The sequence below is a fragment of the Antechinus flavipes genome, chromosome 5, assembly GCF_016432865.1.
Source record: "Antechinus flavipes isolate AdamAnt ecotype Samford, QLD, Australia chromosome 5, AdamAnt_v2, whole genome shotgun sequence".
NCBI classification, from domain to species: domain Eukaryota; kingdom Metazoa; phylum Chordata; class Mammalia; order Dasyuromorphia; family Dasyuridae; genus Antechinus; species Antechinus flavipes.
Window position 1 is genome coordinate 295,797,563 of NC_067402.1, and position 19,844 is coordinate 295,817,406.

Genomic DNA, 19,844 nt, shown 5'->3' on the forward strand with positions numbered 1-19,844 from the left:
GGGCCGCTGTTAAACGGGGCCAGGAAAGGGCTGGGGACTCCTGAACGGCGGCGAGGTCCTCGGGGAGGATGGCTGCCCATCTGCCGGCTGAGAGTGAGGGACAGACAGTGACTGCCCCAAGGTCACCGGGCAGCAAGAGCCAGGGCCATGCTGAAGCGGTGCTCTCCACCCTGCCCTCCTGGGCCCTTCTCATGGAGATCCCACAGGGAGAAGCCGGAATTTTACATGGATTTAGTTACATAAGAAACTTGAAACAAGAAACTCCCTTGCCTCCTTCTGGGTCTGGCTTCTGACAGGCTGCAGAGTCCCCGAGGTCAGAAGCAGGCTCCCAGGGAGCCTGGAGCAGGAGCTGGGCGCCCAGGGGCCAGGGGAGGCTCTGCCCAAGAGTCACTCTGACTGCTCTTGCTTTTTCCTCAGGCACTTGGGGTTAAGTAAGAAAGAAATCTGGAAAATGGAGGATGTTGACTGATTTGAGAAAGGTAAATGAACAAATGGAAACCATGGGAACTCTTCAGCCTGGACTTCCATCTCCTACTCAATTGCCTAGAGAATGGCCTCTTTGAGTTAAAGACATTAAGGATTGTTTCTATTCTATCCCTCTGGATAAGGAGGATACAAAAAGATTTGCCTTTTCAGTGCCCAGTGTTAACTTAGCTGAGCCTTACAAAAGATATGGACAGTTTTACCACAAGGAATGAAAAAAGCCCTACTATGTGTTAAATGTATGTTGCTGCTGCTCTTGCTCCAATAAGAAAAGCATTTCCAAAAGTTATGCTATTACATCATATGGATGATATATTGGGATGTGCACCTGAGGAACGAATGTTAGAAGCATGTCTACAAAAGATGGAAACACTGAGGAACCACAAGTTGTACGTAGCTCCAGAAAAAAATTCAAAGACATGCTCCTTTTCAATATTTAGGATATGAAGAATACCCTAAGGTGCTCACAGTACAAAAACTGTCCTTAAGAACAGAGAAGCTAAACACCTTAAATGACTTTCAGAAATGGATAGGAGATAGCCATTGGATACATCCAGTGTTAGGCTTGACTACCTGTCAATTGCAACCATTACATGACGTTTTAAGGGGAGACGGTGCTTTAAATTCATCACGCCAACTTACAAAAGAAGCTCAAGAGGCTTTGAGAGAAGTTGAACTGGCTTTATCCAATGTGGTTGAAAGAGTCACTCAAAAACCCTTGGAAATATCGGTTTTTGCTACACAAGAGGCACCCACAGCAGTCCTTCATCAAGGAGACAGTGTGATAGAGTGGGTGAACCTCCCGGCACAACCAGAACAAAGCCTTATTCCTTACCCAGTGCTTGTAGCTTGTGGCCATTAAGCGAGCAGTACAATTATCTGGGACAAGACCTGACAAGATGTACACCTTTTATACTAATGCACAAATTAATGTGTGTTGTGAGACCATCCCAGAGTGGCAAATTTTATTAGCTACGGCCTCAAATTTTATACATGGATCTCCATTAAAGATAACCAGACTATTACATAATTGGTGATAAGATTCTTGAAGAGAAGATTTCTAAAGTTCCTCTTAAAGGACCAACTATCTTTACAGATGCATCCAAACACAATATTTGTGCTGTATACTCTCGTGACTTAACTATAAAGAGAGTAGTCAGAATTCCTTTTCAGTCCACTCAGCAGAATGAATTGTATGTGATCATTCTAGCTCTTACTTATTACCCAGGAGACATAAATATAATATCTGATTCGGCCTATTCAGTAGGTGTGGTACAAAGAATTGCCACAGCCCAAATAAAATTTGTAGCTTCCAATATATATCATCTCTTTAAGGAACTTCAGGAGCAAGTGAGAAAGCATCCAGGTAAGAGTTATATCTTGCGTGTTCACTCTCATAGTGGACTTCCAGGACCAGTTTTTGATGGTACTTAAAAGGCAGATAGTCTTCAAACCATGTTGGCCAATACTCCTTCATTTCAGGCAGCCCAAGAATCTCATTCTAAATACCATTAGGTTGCTCGACCTTTACATTTGCCATTTGAAATAACAAGAGAGGAAGCAAGGAGCATAGTAAAAGCCTGTACGGCTTGCCTTCCTTTCCACGCTCCTACGTTCCCTCCAGAGAAGAATCCTTGTGGTATAAGACCCAATGAAATCTGACAAACGGATGTGACCCATTGTAAATCTTTTGGTCGCCTGTCTTTTATCCACGTTGTGATAGACACCTTTTCAGGATTCACTTTTACAATACCAGCAGCAAAAGAGACAGCCCAAGTGATCACTGAATTCCTTGTATAAGCATTTGCAATTATGGCTGTAACACAAGCCATAAAAACAGACAATGGTCCTGCATATATCTCTAAACATTTTGCACACTTTTGTGCACAGTATAAGATTTTACACACCACTGGCATACCCTTTAATCCTCAAGGACAGGCAATAGTAGAAAGGAGAAACAGAGACATTAAAACGCTGCTCCAAAAACAAAAGAAAGGGGGAGCCACAGGTAACCTAGACAACTTCTAAATCTAGCCCTTTATATTATTAACTTCTTGATTTTTGACAAAGATGCACTGGCTCTGGCAGACAGGTTATTATAACCCACTGGAAGGGCAGTGTCCAGTGCGAGCAACTTCACTATCTTTAGATAATCGCCAGGTGATATGGAGAGACCCAGAAAGTGGTGAATGGAAGGGACCAGATAGGTTAACTGCTTGGGGGAGAGGGTTTGCTTGTATCTCTCTACATGGAGAAGGAATCAGATGGGTGCCAACGAGCCGTATTCGCCTTGTCCATCAGAGAGAGACGGAGCAGACTCTTGAAACGAAGGAGAAGACCCAAGAAACATCGGATGGTTCCATTCCTGACTGTGCCCACCACTGAAAGAACATGGCAGTTATGGCATTTGATTCATGGACATAGAAAATTGTTGGACTTCAAAACCCTCAGGAATCATTGGTATCCCTGAGACATGAAAAGATTGTTGTAGGACTTGAAAACCCTCAGGATTCACTGGATTCTCTGAGACATGATAAGACTGTTGCAGGACTTGAAAACCTTCAGGAATCATTGGATTTTCTGAGAAATGATAAGATTGTTGCAGGACTTCAAAATCAGCAGGAATCATTGGATTCTCTAACACCTAAAAGACTGTTGCAGGACTTCAAAAACTTGTGGGGAATCATTGGATTCCCTGACATGTGAAGCAATGGACAATAGATTGGTTTTGGACTATCTCTTGGCTGTTGAAGGCATATGTATGACTGTTGTTTACATACCCTCCTTCTACGACTTCTGGAAATCTTTTACAACACCATGTTGGTTTATATTATTTGTTATATCACTACTATCATGTTTGTTACACCACATTGAGCCTGCACAGACTGTGGGGAAAGTCTATGCATTTAGCTCCCATGCTGATGGGTTTGTGCATACCTGTTTCTAATAAGACCTTTCAGCCCAGAAACCCGCTAGCAATCCCCACTTCCCTTTGGTGCTTTTCATCTCCTTTCTTGAGAAGTCAGGGAGAGCCTGATCATCTCCTTTTTAGTGCTTTCACCTTCCTTCCCTAGATGTCAGGGAGGGATGACAGCCTGTGTTCTAAAACAAAAGAAAGCGGGAGATGTAGAGGGCTGAAACTCTTGACTTGATGCACTGAGGGTGGACAACCAAGCACTACTCGGCTAACTACTGATTGGCCAATACTTATTAGCATATGCTTGGAAAATGGCCCTTCTCACTATTCTGTGCTGGCTCGATAATTGGTGTATACAGAGAATTGTAGGAGGGACTAGAGGTGGAGTAAGACTAGCCAGGGTCACTTCTGGGTGGGAGATGAAGAAGGGGGTCATGGAAATCCTGTGTCCATCCCCTTCACTTCTACCCCTAATGACCAAGAATAAAATAAAGACCAAGGACTTTTGCTTATCCTGACTCCAGCTGATTCTAAGGTATCCAGGGGGCTAACGCGGTCTTCACCACTCAGGGCCCTAGGGTCCTGGCTCTGGGCCCCCCCAGATGGGGCCACTACTGTGTGACTTGTGATCTCCTGGTCCGAGTACTGCTCCTGAAAAGCCCTGTGCGTGCTGCACCCGGCCTGAGGTCTGGGGCATCCCGATAGCTGGCCCTATCAGAAGACCCGTGGCCACTTCGCCGCCCTCTCCCCTCTCTAAGGCTGCCTCCACCTCGGGGAGGGGCTCCAGCGTGGCTTCTGCGGCCCAAAAGCCCATTGGCCACAAGAGCCATCCCAAGGGACGGCCCAGGGAACTGAGAACAACACAAGGCCAGGGGGGGTGTCTGGGGCCCGGGTCTTTGGCTCCTTAGGAAGTCCTGTAAATCATTCTGACTCCAGTGGCCTCCTCTGGAAAATGGGTACAGTCATTTGTTGGCCCTCCTCTAACTTGTCCCCGGTTCTGTTGGCTTTGCTCATCATCTCCAGCCAAGGATCTTTTGGCAAATCCTAGCAGGCGGGGGCCTGGGAGTCTGGGAGTAGAGGCAGCTCGACTCCCACGCCCGCCCGTGCAAAGAGTATGAAGGACAGACTTAATGACCTTGGGATCCTCCAGGAGCCACATCTTTTTGGAATGAAAGGGGACCCCAATTTGGAAGGGAAGATGAATTCTCTCTGCTGTGAGGAGTAAGTTAAGATCATAGAAGAGGCCTTCTGGTCCAGGCTCCTTCCCTCCCCTCTGGCCTCAGTGTTCTTATCTATAAAATGGGGGTGATGGGGCACAGATGCCAAGATAATCATGGCTTTTATGTCCACAGCAACAAGCCCTTACACTGCTCCTGTGGTCCACGGTCAGTCAGAAAGGGATTTTATAGGCCCTAGACTGAGGGATCAGTCCCCTTGCTGGACAGACATCTCTGATTCTCTGTCTCCTGGCCTCCGACGGAGCCTTTTTCCACAACACAGACGCTCAAAATGCGGCCCTGGCCAAGTCAGGCCAGAGAAAGCAGCCCTCGCTACGTCAGTGTTTCCAGAGACCCGGAGCGTCCCGGGAGCGGCCGTGGCGTGGCCGGACTGCCCGGCAGGCTGGGCTCAGACTGCGAGACCAGAACCTCTCACAGCCTCCCGGGGCCCGTGGGCGCTGGCTGCCTGCCCACCTGCCCCCGTCCAGCCGGGGCTTGGGGGAGGTGAGGAAAGGACCCAGGGACCCCGGCCAGCCCGCGCAGCCAGCTCCGAGAATAGACACGGGTCTGTTCCATTCGCACATAAAAGCATTTAAAAGGTCATTATTTGGCACGGAGCTTGTTTTATTTAGAGTGAAATGGGCCCAGGGATCTCAGCGTTTTGATGGTTTCCCCAGCTAGTCAAGAAGGGATACGGAAGGGGGCAGACGCCAGCGGACAACTCTCCTGGGGAGGGTCCGCCCAGAAAAGGCTATTTTCGTCTGAGTTGTCTCTCCACGAATTTCCATCTGAACTCTGGCGTCGGTGAGAACGTGCCAGCTCGGCCCTGAAAACTTGAGTGTGAGAATGACAAGCCCGGAGGAGGGGGGGCGGGGAGGATGTGGAAGCCTTCGGCCACCCAGCACCCAACCCGCTCCTGGGGGCAGCTGCCAGGCCCCCGGCCCCCAGCCCCCGACCCGCTCCCGGTGGCGGCTGCCAGGCCCCCGGCCCCCAGCCCCCGACCCGCTCCTGGTGGCAGCTGCCAGGCCCCCGGCCCCCAGCCCCCGACCCGCTCCCGGTGGCAGCTGCCAGGCCCCCGGCCCCCAGCCCCCGGCCCCCAGCCCCCGACCCGCTCCGGTGGCGGCTGCCAGGCCCCCGGCCCCCAGCCCCCGGCCCCCAGCCCCCGACCCGCTCCCGGTGGCGGCTGCCAGGCCCCCGGCCCCCAGCCCCCGACCCGCTCCCGGTGGTGGCTGCCAGGCCCCCGGCCCCCAGCCTCCGACCTGCTCCCGATGGCGGCTGCCAGGCCCCCGGCCCCCGACCCACTCCCGGTGGTGGCTGCCAGGCTGAGCCATCCCGCCCTGCTTCCCAGAGGAGAAAGTGCTGGGAAGGTGCCCCAGGGCACTGACCCGGCTCCTGGCGTGGTGGGCACCTCTGCCGGCACCAGGGGCTTCAGCCCTGGGTCCTCCCAAAGAGCACAGAGTCTCTGCTGAAGCAGACCGGGCCCGTCAGGTCTCGCTCGGGGCACCTGGGGCACCTGAACCCGCATCTTCCCAACGGGAGCCAGTCCTCTGCCCCAGGCCTGGGTACCCCAAGGCTAACTCAGCTCAGCGCACGGGTGGAGGCCGCCCCAAGGCCGGGGACTCGCCAAGGGAGGCCAGTCTGTTTGGCACCGGGGTCCTTGGGCAGTCTGCCGGGCAAGCCTGTGGTCCAAGCTCCAGAACCCCGCTGCACACCCTCCGCGGCTCCCCTTCCCTGGGCCTGTAACAGAGACTGTGTCTCTGTTGGGGATTTTGTCCAGGACGGGGGTCCGAGTGAGCCCGGAGGGGCTGGAGGTCCTGCCGTTGAGGGGCTCCTGATTCCGGCCTGGAAACCGAGTCCTGCTGCCTGCTTCTCCCCGCTTCCCTTGTGATTTCTGGCCTGCTTCGCTCCATTCCAAGATCACAGAATGCCTGAAGGAGCCAAAGAATCCCAAGCTTTAGAACCCGGCAAGACCCTAAAGACCCTGGACAGCGTCCTGCAGAGAAGAACCAAGAGGCCGGGAGGAGGCAACACTTGGAGCAAGTGGGGTCCCTTCCCCCCCGGGCGGTCTGTGTGGCCCCGGTGGCCTTGTCGGGAGGAACCTGAATTCTGATGCTGAGGGGGAGGAAGTCTTGGGCAAGAGACTGAAGCCCTTGGGAGCCTGGATGGTGGCGTCCATTACTGCTTTCCCCGGCCCTGACTCCCTCCCCCTCCAGGCCCTGACTTGCCCTCCAGGGGCCCTTCCAGCTCTGACTCCCCCTCCCGGCCCTGACTTCCCCTCCAGGCCCTGACCTCCCCCCACCTGGGCCTGACCTCCCCCTCCAGGCCCTGACCTCCCCCTCCAGGGCCCCCCTCCCCCTCCCGGCCCTGACCTCCCCCTCCAGGCCCTGACCTCCCCCTCCCGGCCCTGACCTCCCCCTCTAGGCCCTGACTCCCCCTCCAGGCCCTGACCTCCCCCTCCAGGCCCTGACTCCCCCTCCAGGCCCTGACCTCCCCCTCCAGGCCCTGACCTCCCCCTCCAGGGCCCCCCTCCCCCTCCCGGCCCTGACCTCCCCCTCCAGGCCCTGACCTCCCCCTCCCGCCCTGACCTCCCCCTCTAGGCCCTGACCTCCCCCTCCCGGCCCTGACCTCCCCCTCCAGCCCTGACTCCCCCTCCAGGCCCTGACCTCCCCCTCCAGGCCCTGACCTCCCCCTCCAGGCCCTGACCTCCCCCTCCAGGGCCCCCCTCCCCCTCCCGGCCCTGACCTCCCCCTCCAGGCCCTGACCTCCCCCTCTAGGCCCTGACCTCCCCCTCCAGGCCCTGACCTCCCCCTCCAGGCCCTGACTCCCCCTCTAGGCCCTGACCTCCCCCTCCAGGCCCTGACTCCCCCTCTAGGCCCTGACCTCCCCCTCCAGGCCCTGACCTCCCCCTCCAGGCCCTGACTCCCCCTCTAGGCCCTGACCTCCCCCTCCAGGGCCCCCTCTCTCCCCAGGGGCCGCCATGGGCCCTGCCCCTCCACGGGTCCCTAACTCCCAGGGTAGGGAAGGGTGATGGGTAGGCGGCCGGTTTCCCTCCATGCCCAATAGACCCTTGGCCGGGCTCCCCGTGGGCCCCTGCGGCCAGGAGCTCCTTCCTCCAGATTGCGCGGCCTCGGGCCAGCCTCCAGCTCCATCCTGTCCTGGCTGGGCCGGGCCGCCAAGGAAAGCCGAGTGTCGCAACCGGGCGGGTGATGGATGGCGAAAGCATCTCCCTGGGCCGCTTCCCGCTTCGCCTCCTTCCAAGAGAGAACCTCAGACCGACCTGCTGCCCGGCCCCGTGTCATTTCCAGTCATTCCCCAGCTCACATTTGGTTCCCATTACCCAGGGATACTCCCCCAGACGCGGCGTCAGAGCGGGATTTGCAGCCACCAAAACAAGGTCATCGCCGGCTCGGCTGCTCCAGGATCCAAGAAGGGCCGTGGGGGGGAGGGGAGGGGGAAGGGCCCTGCACCGCCTGCCTCTCTGCCCCTTCCGCCAGAGGGGGCTGTCTCCCAGCTGGGGGCACAAGGAGCTCCCAGGGGACCCCAGCCTTCCGCAGGCCCCAGCCCCGCCTCGCCGCTGAGCTCCGCAGCTGCTCCTGCAGGGAAGGGGGTGAGAGTGAGGGTCTCCGACTCTGAGGGGCGGGGCTCCGTGCCCCCAGGTTCTCCCCCACCCCAGGAAGGGCTTGGGGGGAGAGGCTCACCCCGCAGGGCCAGCCCCGGGCCGCCTGCTCAGGGGCTCTATAGAGAGGGGCCCGGCAGGGCGCTGGGAACAGCCCCTCGGCCGGGAGTGTTCCAATGTTAGGGGATATTATTCTTCTGTAAGAAAGGAGCGGCGGGAGGAGCGCAGAGGCCTGGGAGACCCACAGGAAGGGGCACTAAGACCCGGCAGAAGCAGGAGATCGGTCCGGGGCACCAGGGCGAGGAGCCGACCAGCGCTGCCGGACAGGGCTCTCTTCAGTCGTGGGATGGGTCAGGCTGGTTCCGGCCCGGAGAGAGCGGGCCCGCCCCGTGGGGACGCAGCGGCGCGCCCAGGTCTTCGCCTCTTTTATCGCCTGCTTTTTGTTCTCTCTTCCCTTCCCGATCTGGGGGCAATCCGTACCCAGAATCGCACGTCTGACCTGTATTGGGTAACTTGCTGTCTAGGGGAGGGGAGAGGGGGAGGGAGAAAGAAAAGCTTGGAACGCAAGCCTTTGCAGGGCTGAGTGTTCTAGACTGTCTCTGCACGGATTTGGAGAAATAAAGAGCTGAACTTAAGTGTTCTGGTTTTGTTTTAATTTGCCAAAAAAAGGTCCAGTCCGGTGCTGGGCTCTGTCCCAGGCCCTCGCCTCTTTCAGGGACCGTGGCCTGAAGCATCTGTGGGGGGCCTCAAAGGCCTTTGGGCTGAAACGCACGGGGAGCCTCGGGATGGCCCCGCCGGCTGTGGAGCTCTCCGCCGCCCCCCCCCCCCCGCCCCCCGCCCCCCCCCCCCCGGAAAGCAGCCGTGACGGACACCAGATGGACTTCCACGTTGGTGTGTGAGGCGCGCCAAGCTGGGGGTCCCGCCCAGCCAGGGAGAGGGCCTGCCTCCTGGTGGCGCTTGGGGGGAGAAGCCCCCCAGGACCTGGGGGGGCCGCCCGGGAGGGCCCCACCCCTCGCCAGCCACGGGCACGCGGCCGTGGCCCGCTCTGGGGGTGGGGGGGTGGGGGCGCGGATCCACGTGGCTCTCCTGAGCGGCCCGTCCTTCTGCAGGTCTCGGAGGCGATGCTCCTCACGCTGGAGGCAGCGGCGCCCCGGGCTCATCGAGCCAAGAGACCGCAGCCCAGGAAGAGCTAAGGGGGCTGGCTGCCGGCTGGGAGGAGAGCCCCCCTCACTGGGCCTCTCCGAGGGAGGACAGGGACTCAGGCCCTAACAAGGTTTCTCCCCACAACTTCGAGTCCCTCCCAGTGCAGAGGTTCACCGTACACATATTAAGCACCTACTGTGTGCAAAATAAAGTGCCGAGTCCCCAAAACAGACCAGAGGGCGTGGGCACAGCCTGGGGCAAGAGCACTGTTTTAAAGGAAACCCAAAGCGCCCGCCTCACCTGCACCTCTGTCCCACCTGCCTCAGTTATCTCATCTGTGAACACTTACCAGCCACTTCACCCTGTCTGCCTCAGTCTCCCTATCTGTAAAATGAGCTGCACAAGGAAATGGCTTCAGCCTGTGGCCTCCTCATGCGAGAAACCACGGGGCTCATCGTCCCACTTCCCAGCTGGGGAAGGTGAGGCTGGAGTAAGCAGTGGCAGTATTCAGGCCCAGGACTTCCTGATGCCAAGGGCAGCCCCCCCCCCCCAAAGATCGCCGGGGTCCTTCCTGCCTTTGCCTGGAGAAGAGGGGGAGGTCAGAAGAAAGGAGAGATCCAAGATGGCGGGACTTCCTGCCCCTCCCATGGGCCCTCGGGGGACGGAGGCGAGGGGAGCCAAGCCAGCCTGCAGCCCAGCCGCCGGTCACTTCTCTCTGGGGCGGGGGCTTATTGGGGCCTGTGAACGGGGCGGTGGGCGGTCCCCCTGCACCGACTCCCACTGCAGACTTCGCTAACGTGATCTTGGAGAGTCTCGGCCGAGTGGTGAGGCGCTCAGAACTTGAACCCAGACCTTCTGGATGGAGGCCAGCCCTTCCCGCGGCTCCTGCAGCCCCTCCTGCCCGGGCAGAGCCGTCATTAGTCCAAACGGCCAGCAGAGGGGGCACGTGGCCAGGTGTCTGTCCCAGGGGGATCCGGGCCTGAGCTGCCAGCTGGCTGCGGTGTCTGGCCCTGGCCTCCTCCTGGGGGGGACGGATCTGCGCGGGGCGGGGGTGGGAGCGGAGGCTCGTCCCTCCTGAGGGGGGGGACGGATCTGCGCGGGGGGGGGGCTCCTGATGGGGGGCACCGATCCGCGCAGCAGGGGGCTCTCCTGCTGGGGGCCTGTATTAGTCATTCTGAAGGCTCTTCCCCGCTGCCCCGCAGCTCAGCCCACCTGCGACGCCATCATTTGCAGATAGAACCAGAGGTCTCTCCACAGCTCCCCAGACCTCCGAACCCCACTGTTCGCTGTCCTGAAATATGGAGACAAGGCAGGGAGAGTCGAGAGGCCTGGGGGGGGGGGGGGGGGCGCCCAGCCACCCTCCCCGCAGCTGGCCCCACATCTGGAAAGTCGCTCTCCGCCCAGACTGCTTCCAGGGCCTCGCCAAGGGTGAGAACAGCATTGGGCAGAGGCCTGGGTGACCTCAGGCGCCAGGAATCTGCATTTCTTCGAGGCGCCCCGCAGGCCTGTGGGAGCGCTGACCGAGCGCCCGCCTCCGGGACCCCTAAAGCGGGAAGTCCGGAGAGCAGAGCGCGGGCTCCGGCTCCCACCTCCCCGGCCCGAGAGCGCCCGCGGCCCCGCCCGGCAGGGTGGGGCCTCCCAAGAGGCTGGGCTTAGGGCGGGGGAGGGGGTAAAGGGGAGGGGGCCCCAGGCAGGGCCACTGGGTCTGTGACCCCACTCTGCCCACCGCCAGGAGTGCTCCCTAGAGGGCCAGGGAGCTGGTGTAGAGGGGGAACCTGTGAGAACAGGGGGTGGTGGGGAGAGGGCCAGGGGGTGGGGGGAGGGGCCTGAGAACAGGGGGTGGTGGGAGAGGTCAGAGAGGAAATTGGTGACAGAACTGGGACTAGCAGCCGGTTTTCCTGACCTAATTTAGGGGTCTATTTCCTAGGACCCAGAGTTTCCTTAGTTCCCCTTTGCAGCATTTGTTCAGCTGCCACGGCCCCTCCAGCCCGAAGGTCCGAGCTCGGGCTTCTCCATGTCCCAGGCAGGCAGCCGCCTCCAGACTCCAGCCGCGCTCCCTGCCCAGAGAGCCATGACCAGAGGCAGATGCAGCTTTTTTTTTTTTTAATGAAAAAGCAAGTTCTTTGGAAACATGAGAAGTCAGTGTCTGGGAATTCTTATTTACTACTTGAATTAAACTGGTCGAAGAACTGGGAGGTGAGCCGATTAATGTAGAGTTGCTTGTTGAGGTAATCTTCCCTAGAATACAACAAACCAGACACATGGACCACAGGTACCTGGGCTGGATCCTCTGCAAATGGGCAAGCAGCCGCCAAGGGAGCTGCGCTCCCCTCTGGGGATCGGTGAATCCGGGGCTCCGTCCCCCTCCCCCTCCGCCTTTTCCTTCCTGGCACTGAAGGGGCTCCCGCCCAAGCACGGCAGTAAAGAACCCCGAGTCTTTTGCCCCCTCCTCGGCCAGCCCCTCTACCAAAAGGGCCCTCCCAACTCCTGTGCCCGACACGCACGCCATGGCTTTGGGTTATTCTCTGTGGGTCACAGAACACTAGGGGTGCAGCCCCCAATCCCTGAGTGGGTGGTGACTCAGAAGAGCCGGCTTTGGGGGGGCCCGAAGGCCTCCCCCCTTCTTGCCTTCTCTCTCCTAGCCCCCATGCTTCCCAGCAATGCCCATATCCCTGGCCCGAAGCATCTCACCATCCTCTGAGAGAACTCACCTGTAGTGAGCTACCCAGAAATGAACCCAATTTTCAAAATGACGTTTGGTTGGAGCACAGCAACCTAGGACAGCCTCTTCCCCCTTCTAGATCCCCCCGCCTCTCCCCACAGCCCAAAGCCAGAAGGGCTTCTTGGGGATGGGAGGAAGGGGAAGCGGGACATGGCTCGTCATGTCGGGCTTGGAATCCGTTAGGACCCTCAGCACTTCTCCACAAGAATTCATCTCTCTCCGAGCCCTTCCCCTTCCTCCTCCCTCTTTCCCATCTTGTCTTTCTCCGTCTGTCTTTACCAGTACGGAGGCCCAGGTAGCCTTCAACCCTCTGAGAAATGCCGAAGGGTTTTGTTCCCCCAGTCTGTCTGTGGGTCCTCGGAGGACAAGGACCTCTATTTGATTCCACAACCCCAGGAAGGGTGGGGGGAGGAAGGGACATGTGCCCTTAAGTTCTACAGATAAAGAACCTCAGTGACCTGGCCTCCACCACTGACCCAGAACTTAGGTACACCTTGTTCATTATCTCCTTTCCCTTTCTCTCCTAGAAGGTACTGACAGATGGGAGAGTGCATGGATGGGTGGAAGAAAGGGATGGAAGGATGGGTGGATGGATGAAAGGATGGATGGAAGGATGGAAGGATAGGTGGGAGGGATGCATGGACGGAAGGATGGATGATTAGAAGGATGGATGGCTGGTGGGTGGGTAGATGAATGGATAGAAGGATGGATAGATAGATGGAAGGATGGAAGGATGAGTGAAAAGATAGGTGGGATGGATGCATGGAAGGAAGGATGGATGGATGGAAGGACAGATGGAGGTTGGATGGTTAGAAAGATGGATGATGGATGAATAGATGGAAGGATGGACGGATAGAAGGATGGATGGGATGGAAGGATGGATAGAAGGACAGATGGAAAGATGGATGGTTAGAAGGATGGATGGGTGGGTGGGTAGATGGATGGATGGAAGGATAGAAAGATGGATGATGGGATGGATGAGATAGTGCACGAATGCACATGTCTCTCTACCACACACACGGTGTGTGTGGTAGCCCTTCCTCTCGCCCACTCACATGTCTTTATGTTCCTTAGCCAAGTTCATGTTCTCATTATCTATGGCTCGGCGGAGCTCCCGGTTGATGCGCTGTTGCTGCCTCTCAAACAGGAGGGTGGCTCTGGCCTCCTGGATTCTCCGCTGATCCCAATCAAAGTCCCGTTGCCTCTCCTCCTCTTGAACTTTCTAGAGGGAAATAGGAGAGCTGGAGACACCTTATCCCAGACATCTGGCACCCCTAGGAAAAGGAGGGATGGCATGGCCAAGGAGGCCGGGCCGGGCTGGCGATGTGCAAGTACCACCCTCCCTGCTCTTCTTTCCTCACTTTCCCCTTCCCCATTTTACCTGCTTCTCCCCCACCCCTTCTTCCTCGAGGGGAAGGCTGATGGGGAGACCAGGAATGGCCATTCCAAAGGGTGCTTAACTTTGGGACAAGGAAAAGGGAGGGAGAGGGCAGCGAGCCTGCACGGGGAGGCAGGGAGGCCCATCTGAGTGCCGAGACTCTCTGGGCTGCTGCTTCTGTATCTTCCTGTCTTGCCCTGCACCCCTGCCCCATCTGCCAGCCTCCAGAGAGGGGAGCCAGGGCTCAATCCTTGATGGAGTCCCCTAGGAGCCAGGACTTCTCAGAGGCTCATCCCCTGGGTCAGGAGCTTGAGGGGAAAGAAGAGAAGGGGAGGGGAGGAGGCTCGTCACCTGCTTGTCCTGGATCTGCTGCTTCTGGACCTGCAAAATCTCTTCCAGCTGCTCCTTCTTCATGCTCTTCCACTCGGTTATGGCCTCCTTGCAGGGCCTGGTCTTGTACAGCTGGTCCTCAGACAGGAACCTACTCTGCAGGTTGTTGGTGATCTCCACCATATTGTCTTCCTCTTCTTTTTTGTGATCCAGCCTTTTCCTTTCCACTTCTTCAAGCACCTGGAAGAGGGTGGCCCCAGGAATGGCCAGGGGCACGGGGCAGAGTTCAGGGCCCAGCTCTGGCTCCCCAGACTCCCCCCTGAGCTTCATCGTTTATCACTGTTTCCCTCTGTCCCCTACTGTTCACTTTTTGGCTCCTTCTCCCAAGGGCTGGGCCCCAGGTGGAGATGGGGGACTCTTGCAGCATAATGTCCTTGCCCTCCCCAGAGATGAATTCCCTAGGGGTGGGTGTGGGGGGTACTGAGACCTCCCCCTTCTCCGCCCTCCATCCATCCATCCGGCTGGCATCTTGTTGGGGTCCTCGGTGTCCCAGTCCCCTGGCTACAATCATTCTATGTCCAGCACGCGATCCTGGGCTGGGGAGGTGGCCGCTCTTCCACCTTGAAACACAAGGTCCTGGAGGCCCGTTGAGGGCCTTTCCCTGAGCCCCGAGATCAGCTCACCTGGTTTTTGTTGAAATCCTTCACAGCCTTACACGCCGTGCGTTTAACGGCGAGCTCCAGCTTCTGAAGGTCCACGGCGGACTGGTCAAATTCCAGCATGCTCTTGTGGAAAACATCCTCTGAGGGAAAGAAGTCGCCATGGCAGGAGTGACCGGCGGTGCGTGGGGCGTGAAGGGTGGGGACTTACTCCCCTATTTTCCTTTCCCTGGGACTCCGATCTGGCCTTTGGAGCGCTGCCCTGACGCGATGCAGGAAGCTGGCCCGGACCGGGACTCAGAAAATCTGAGAGTGTGGAAGCTGCATAAGAAGGGAGGGGTCCTCCCAGAGACCCTCAGCCCCAGCCCCCGGACCATCTAACTCAGGACCCACTATCAACAGAGAAATGTTTGCCTTCCAGAGGCAACAAGCAGGCATTAAGGCCCTGCTGTGGGCCAGGCCCCGCTCTCCAGAATCTCCCAGGCTCCTGGGGGTCCGGGGGTCTCGGAGCTGGTCTGGCTCCCCACTTCACAGAGCTAGACCGCGCGGCTCGGAGAAGGCGGGACTGGCGCCTGGAGCCCAAAGGCGGCACGGCGGCCTACCTGCCAGCTTGTGCTCGGCCAGAGCGTCGTCCCACACCCTCTGCTGCTCCAGGACCCAGGTCCGGTTCATCAGCTGCTGGGCCTTCTTCCTCTCCTGAGCATTCTGGTCCTCGCCCGCGAACTTCTGCATCCCAGAGACAGGGTTCGCGACGTCCTGGTCAGAGACGCGCGCAGGAGTGTCCTTCTTCAGGGCCAGCGGGTCGGACAAGTCAAAGTCCTGCCGGTCCTCGGGCTTCTGGAAGTTCTGCCGGAACTCGCACAGGGTCTTCTCCAAGTTGCGCCTGTCCCTGCGCTGACGCTCTTCCAAGATGCTGGCGATGCTGTCATGGTGCTTCATCTCCGCTCCTAGGCAGGGCACAGGGTGTCCCGAGCCTTCAGGGGCCAGAGCTGGGTCGCGGGCAGGGAGGGGGAGGAGCAGGGGGCTGCCCACAGAAGTGGCCCATGTGAGGCCCGAGAAGGCAGCGAGAAGGATGGCCCGGGGGGGGGGGGGTCACGCTCTGGCAGGGAATCTGAGCCGGATGCCCCCGGCACCAGCGGCTCGCCGCTGCGGAAGTCCCGGACGGCCGAGCGGGCTTTTGGCAGCCCTCCGAACTCGACAGTGAATGAGTTCCAGTTGAAAGCAGCGGGGCAGCCCCTTCAGCTGTCCAGCCTCGGTTTCCTCCTGTGTAAAAGGCTAAGCCTTTCTGGAGCCGGGGGTGAGCTGCCGACCAGAGTCAGTGCCAGCTTCTTCTTCCAGGTGCCACCGGAGGGGCACCACACCCCCTGGCGGGGCTGGGGCTGAGGGGGCGCTGCCTTGCCCTCGGGATGTTCCCTGAGACCCCCGGGAGGGGCAGGGCCGGGGAGAGACCAGCACGCCTTCCTCCCCTTCGCTCCCCTGGGGGAGGGCTCATTCTGAGCGGCTCCAGCAGTTTCCATGGCTCCCAGGGCATCCTTCTTCAGAGGACGGGGTGGCTGTGGGGTGCTCTTGGCCAGGACAGGTGGGAAAGGCAGGGCTCCGCCAATGTCTCGTGTGGAAGAACAAGGGGCTTCAAGGAGAAGCTGAGGCCTCCTGGGGAGACAGGCCTACTCACCGATCATTGTCTGCTTCCTTCTCTCAGCGGCTTCTTGCATCTTCCGATCGCAAACCTGGGCGGCCCAAGCGCTATAATCTCCCTGTGGAAGATCATTTTAAAGTTACAAGTGGCTTCATGGGAAAGGATCCCCCTTCTCAAAGTCCCCCCTTTCCTCCTGCACCGGCCACATCGGCCCCGCCCCGTTCCTCTCAGGCCACGAGGCCCACGTCCCTCCACTGGGTCATCGGGAGCTGGAAGGGCCCCAGAGACATCCAGGCCGAGGCTGCCCACGCCCTGGGGGTCAGCCGGGCAGGCAGCGGCCGAGCTGCTCCAAACCAAGCTTCTGGCGGCTGCAGGATGGATCACACGGGGGCACTTTTCTCCCCTGCCGCAGGAACTCAAGGGCCACGTATCCGTGTTACGGAGGATCCAAGTGAGGCCCACAAGTTAAGAGGCTTGTAGCCTTCCTTCAGCACCATCCCTGCAGTGCTGCTTCTGACACAGAGACAACGGGCCTCGCGTCTCAATCCCTCACATTCAGGGGAAACAGGAGAAATCGGCCCACCTCAGTCCTTCCTCCTGCAGGGGTGGGGCTCCGCCCCCGTGCCTCAGTCCCTCCTCCTGCAGGGGTGGGGCTCCGCCCCCGTGCCTCAGTCCCTCCTCCTGCAGGGGTGGGGCTCCGCCCCCGTGCCTCAGTCCCTCCTCCTGCAGGGGTGGGGCTCCGCCCCCGTGCCTCAGTCCCTCCTCCTGCAGGGCTGTCTCCGCCCCCTGCTTCAGTCCCTCCTCCTGCAGGGCTGTCCCCGCCCCCTGCCTCAGTCCCTCCTCCTGCAGGGCTGTCCCCGCCCCCGTGCCTCAGTCCCTCCTCCTGCAGGGCTGTCCCCGCCCCCTGCCTCAGTCCCTCCTCCTGCAGGGCTGTCCCCGCCCCCTGCCTCAGTCCCTCCTCCTGCAGGGCTGTCCCCGCCCCCTGCCTCAGTCCCTCCTCCTGCAGGGGTGGGGCTCCGCCCCCGTGCCTCAGTCCCTCCTCCTGCAGGGCTGTCCCCGCCCCCGTGCCTCAGTTCCCCCTCCTGCAGAGCTGGGTCCCCGCCCCCTGCCTCAGTCCCTCCTCCTGCAAGGCTGTCTCCGCCCCCGTGCCTCAGTTCCCCCTCCTGCAGGGCTGTCCCCGCCCCCGTGCCTCAGTCCCTCCTCCTGCAGGGCTGTCCCCGCCCCCGTGCCTCAGTTCCCCCTCCTGCAGAGCTGGGCCCCCGCCCCCTGCCTCAGTCCCTCCTCCTGCAGGGCTGTCTCCGCCCCCGTGCCTCAGTCCCTCCTCCTGCAGGGCTGTCCCCGCCCCCGTGCCTCAGTCCCTCCTCCTGCAGGGGTGGGGCTCCGCCCCCGTGCCTCAGTCCCCCTCCTGCAGGGCTGTCCCCGCCCCCGTGCCTCAGTTCCCCCTCCTGCAGGGCTGTCCCCGCCCCCGTGCCTCAGTCCCTCCTCCTGCAGAGCTGTCCCCGCCCCCGTGCCTCAGTTCCCCCTCCTGCAGGGCTGTCCCCGCCCCCGTGCCTCAGTCCCTCCTCCTGCAGGGCTGTCTCCGCCCCCGTGCCTCAGTCCTCCTCCTGCAGGGCTGTCCCCGCCCCCGTGCCTCAGTCCCTCCTCCTGCAGGCTGTCCCCGCCCCCGTGCCTCAGTCCCTCCTCCTGCAGGGCTGTCCCCGCCCCCGTGCCTCAGTCCCTCCTCCTGCAGGGCTGTCTCCGCCCCCGTGCCTCAGTCCCTCCTCCTGCAGGGCTGTCTCCGCCCCCTGCCTCAGTCCCTCCTCCTGCAGGGCTGTCTCCGCCCCCGTGCCTCAGTTCCTCCTCCTGCAGGGCTGTCCCCGCCCCCATGCCTCAGTCCCTCCTCCTGCAAGGCTGTCCCCGCCCCCGTGCCTCAGTCCCTCCTCCTGCAGGGCTGTCCCCGCCCCCTGCCTCAGTCCCTCCTCCTGCAGGGCTGTCCCCGCCCCCTGCCTCAGTCCCTCCTCCTGCAGGGCTGTCCCCGCCCCCTGCCTCAGTCCCTCCTCCTGCAGGGGTGGGGCTCCGCCCCCGTGCCTCAGTCCCTCCTCCTGCAGGGCTGTCCCCGCCCCCGTGCCTCAGTTCCCCCTCCTGCAGAGCTGGGTCCCCGCCCCCTGCCTCAGTCCCTCCTCCTGCAAGGCTGTCTCCGCCCCCGTGCCTCAGTCCCCCTCCTGCAGGGCTGTCCCCGCCCCCGTGCCTCAGTCCCTCCTCCTGCAGGGCTGTCCCCGCCCCCGTGCCTCAGTTCCCCCTCCTGCAGAGCTGGGTCCCCGCCCCCTGCCTCAGTCCCTCCTCCTGCAGGGCTGTCTCCGCCCCCGTGCCTCAGTCCCTCCTCCTGCAGGGCTGTCCCCGCCCCCGTGCCTCAGTCCCTCCTCCTGCAGGGGTGGGGCTCCGCCCCCGTGCCTCAGTTCCCCCTCCTGCAGGGCTGTCCCCGCCCCCGTGCCTCAGTCCCCCTCCTGCAGGGCTGTCCCCGCCCCCGTGCCTCAGTCCCTCCTCCTGCAGAGCTGTCCCCGCCCCCGTGCCTCAGTTCCCCCTCCTGCAGGGCTGTCCCCGCCCCCGTGCCTCAGTCCCTCCTCCTGCAGGGCTGTCTCCGCCCCCGTGCCTCAGTTCCTCCTCCTGCAGGGCTGTCCCCGCCCCCGTGCCTCAGTCCCTCCTCCTGCAGGGCTGTCCCCGCCCCCGTGCCTCAGTCCCTCCTCCTGCAGGGCTGTCCCCGCCCCCGTGCCTCAGTCCCTCCTCCTGCAGGGCTGTCTCCGCCCCCGTGCCTCAGTCCCTCCTCCTGCAGGGCTGTCTCCGCCCCCCTGCCTCAGTCCCTCCTCCTGCAGGGCTGTCTCCGCCCCCGTGCCTCAGTTCCTCCTCCTGCAGGCTGTCCCCGCCCCCATGCCTCAGTCCCCCTCCTGCAGGGCTGTCCCCGCCCCCGTGCCTCAGTCCCTCCTCCTGCAGGGCTGTCCCCGCCCCCGTGCCTCAGTCCCTCCTCTGCAGGGCTGTCCCCGCCCCCGTGCCTCAGTCCCTCCTCCTGCAGGGCTGTCTCCGCCCCCGTGCCTCAGTCCCTCCTCCTGCAGGGCTGTCTCCGCCCCCCTGCCTCAGTCCCTCCTCCTGCAGGGCTGTCTCCGCCCCCGTGCCTCAGTTCCTCCTCCTGCAGGGCTGTCCCCGCCCCCATGCCTCAGTCCCTCCTCCTGCAAGGCTGTCCCCGCCCCCGTGCCTCAGTCCCTCCTCCTGCAGGGCTGTCCCCGCCCCCGTGCCTCAGTCCCTCCTCCTGCAGGGCTGTCCCCGCCCCCTGCCTCAGTCCCTCCTCCTGCAGGGCTGTCCCCGCCCCCGTGCCTCAGTTTCCTTCTCCTCCCAGCTCGGGTAAGCTCACCCCTATCAACCGCTCCCGGGCGTTCAACAAGCGCCTCTGCAGCTGCAGCTCCGCGTGCCTGGCCCTCTCCAGGGCAGCCGCTTCTTTGTAGTCCTGGGGCTGCACCACATTGCTCGCCCTCATGGACATCATGGGCAACGGGTACAACCCGAAGTTCGGGAAGCCAAATGAAGTAGGGAGGGTGTGCTGTGAGCGACCGAGCCAGCGAGGCAGCAGCTGCCGGAGTTCCAGAGAAGGATGCTCCCGCGTTCCCTCGGCAACAGCTGCACGCTGTCGGTTCCTAAGCAACGACGCTCAAGGTTTTGCGCGACCCCGCCTCCTTTCTTTCTTTGCACACGCGCACATCTCCTCCCCATGGTGT

At 60.7% G+C, this 19,844-nt stretch overlaps 1 protein-coding gene and 1 long non-coding RNA gene across 2 annotated transcripts; both read right to left on the minus strand.

Annotated features, from left to right (window-relative positions):
* Positions 1-5,220: 5,220 nt before the first annotated feature.
* Positions 5,221-6,905, minus strand: LOC127564911 (uncharacterized). Its single transcript, XR_007954390.1, has 2 exons — positions 6,003-6,905; positions 5,221-5,443 (listed from the first exon to the last, which is right to left on the minus strand). It is a non-coding gene; the product is annotated as an uncharacterized LOC127564911 (long non-coding RNA).
* Positions 6,906-11,464: 4,559 nt separating this feature from the next.
* On the minus strand, positions 11,465-19,762 carry RIBC2 (RIB43A domain with coiled-coils 2). Its single transcript, XM_052001759.1, has 7 exons — positions 19,484-19,762; positions 16,138-16,219; positions 15,068-15,412; positions 14,490-14,608; positions 13,828-14,046; positions 13,154-13,320; positions 11,465-11,614 (listed from the first exon to the last, which is right to left on the minus strand). The coding sequence occupies exons 1-7, from the start codon at positions 19,613-19,615 to the stop codon at positions 11,533-11,535; spliced, it is 1,146 nt and encodes a 381-aa protein (XP_051857719.1). The 5' UTR covers positions 19,616-19,762; the 3' UTR covers positions 11,465-11,532.
* Between the last annotated feature and the right edge of the window lie 82 nt (positions 19,763-19,844).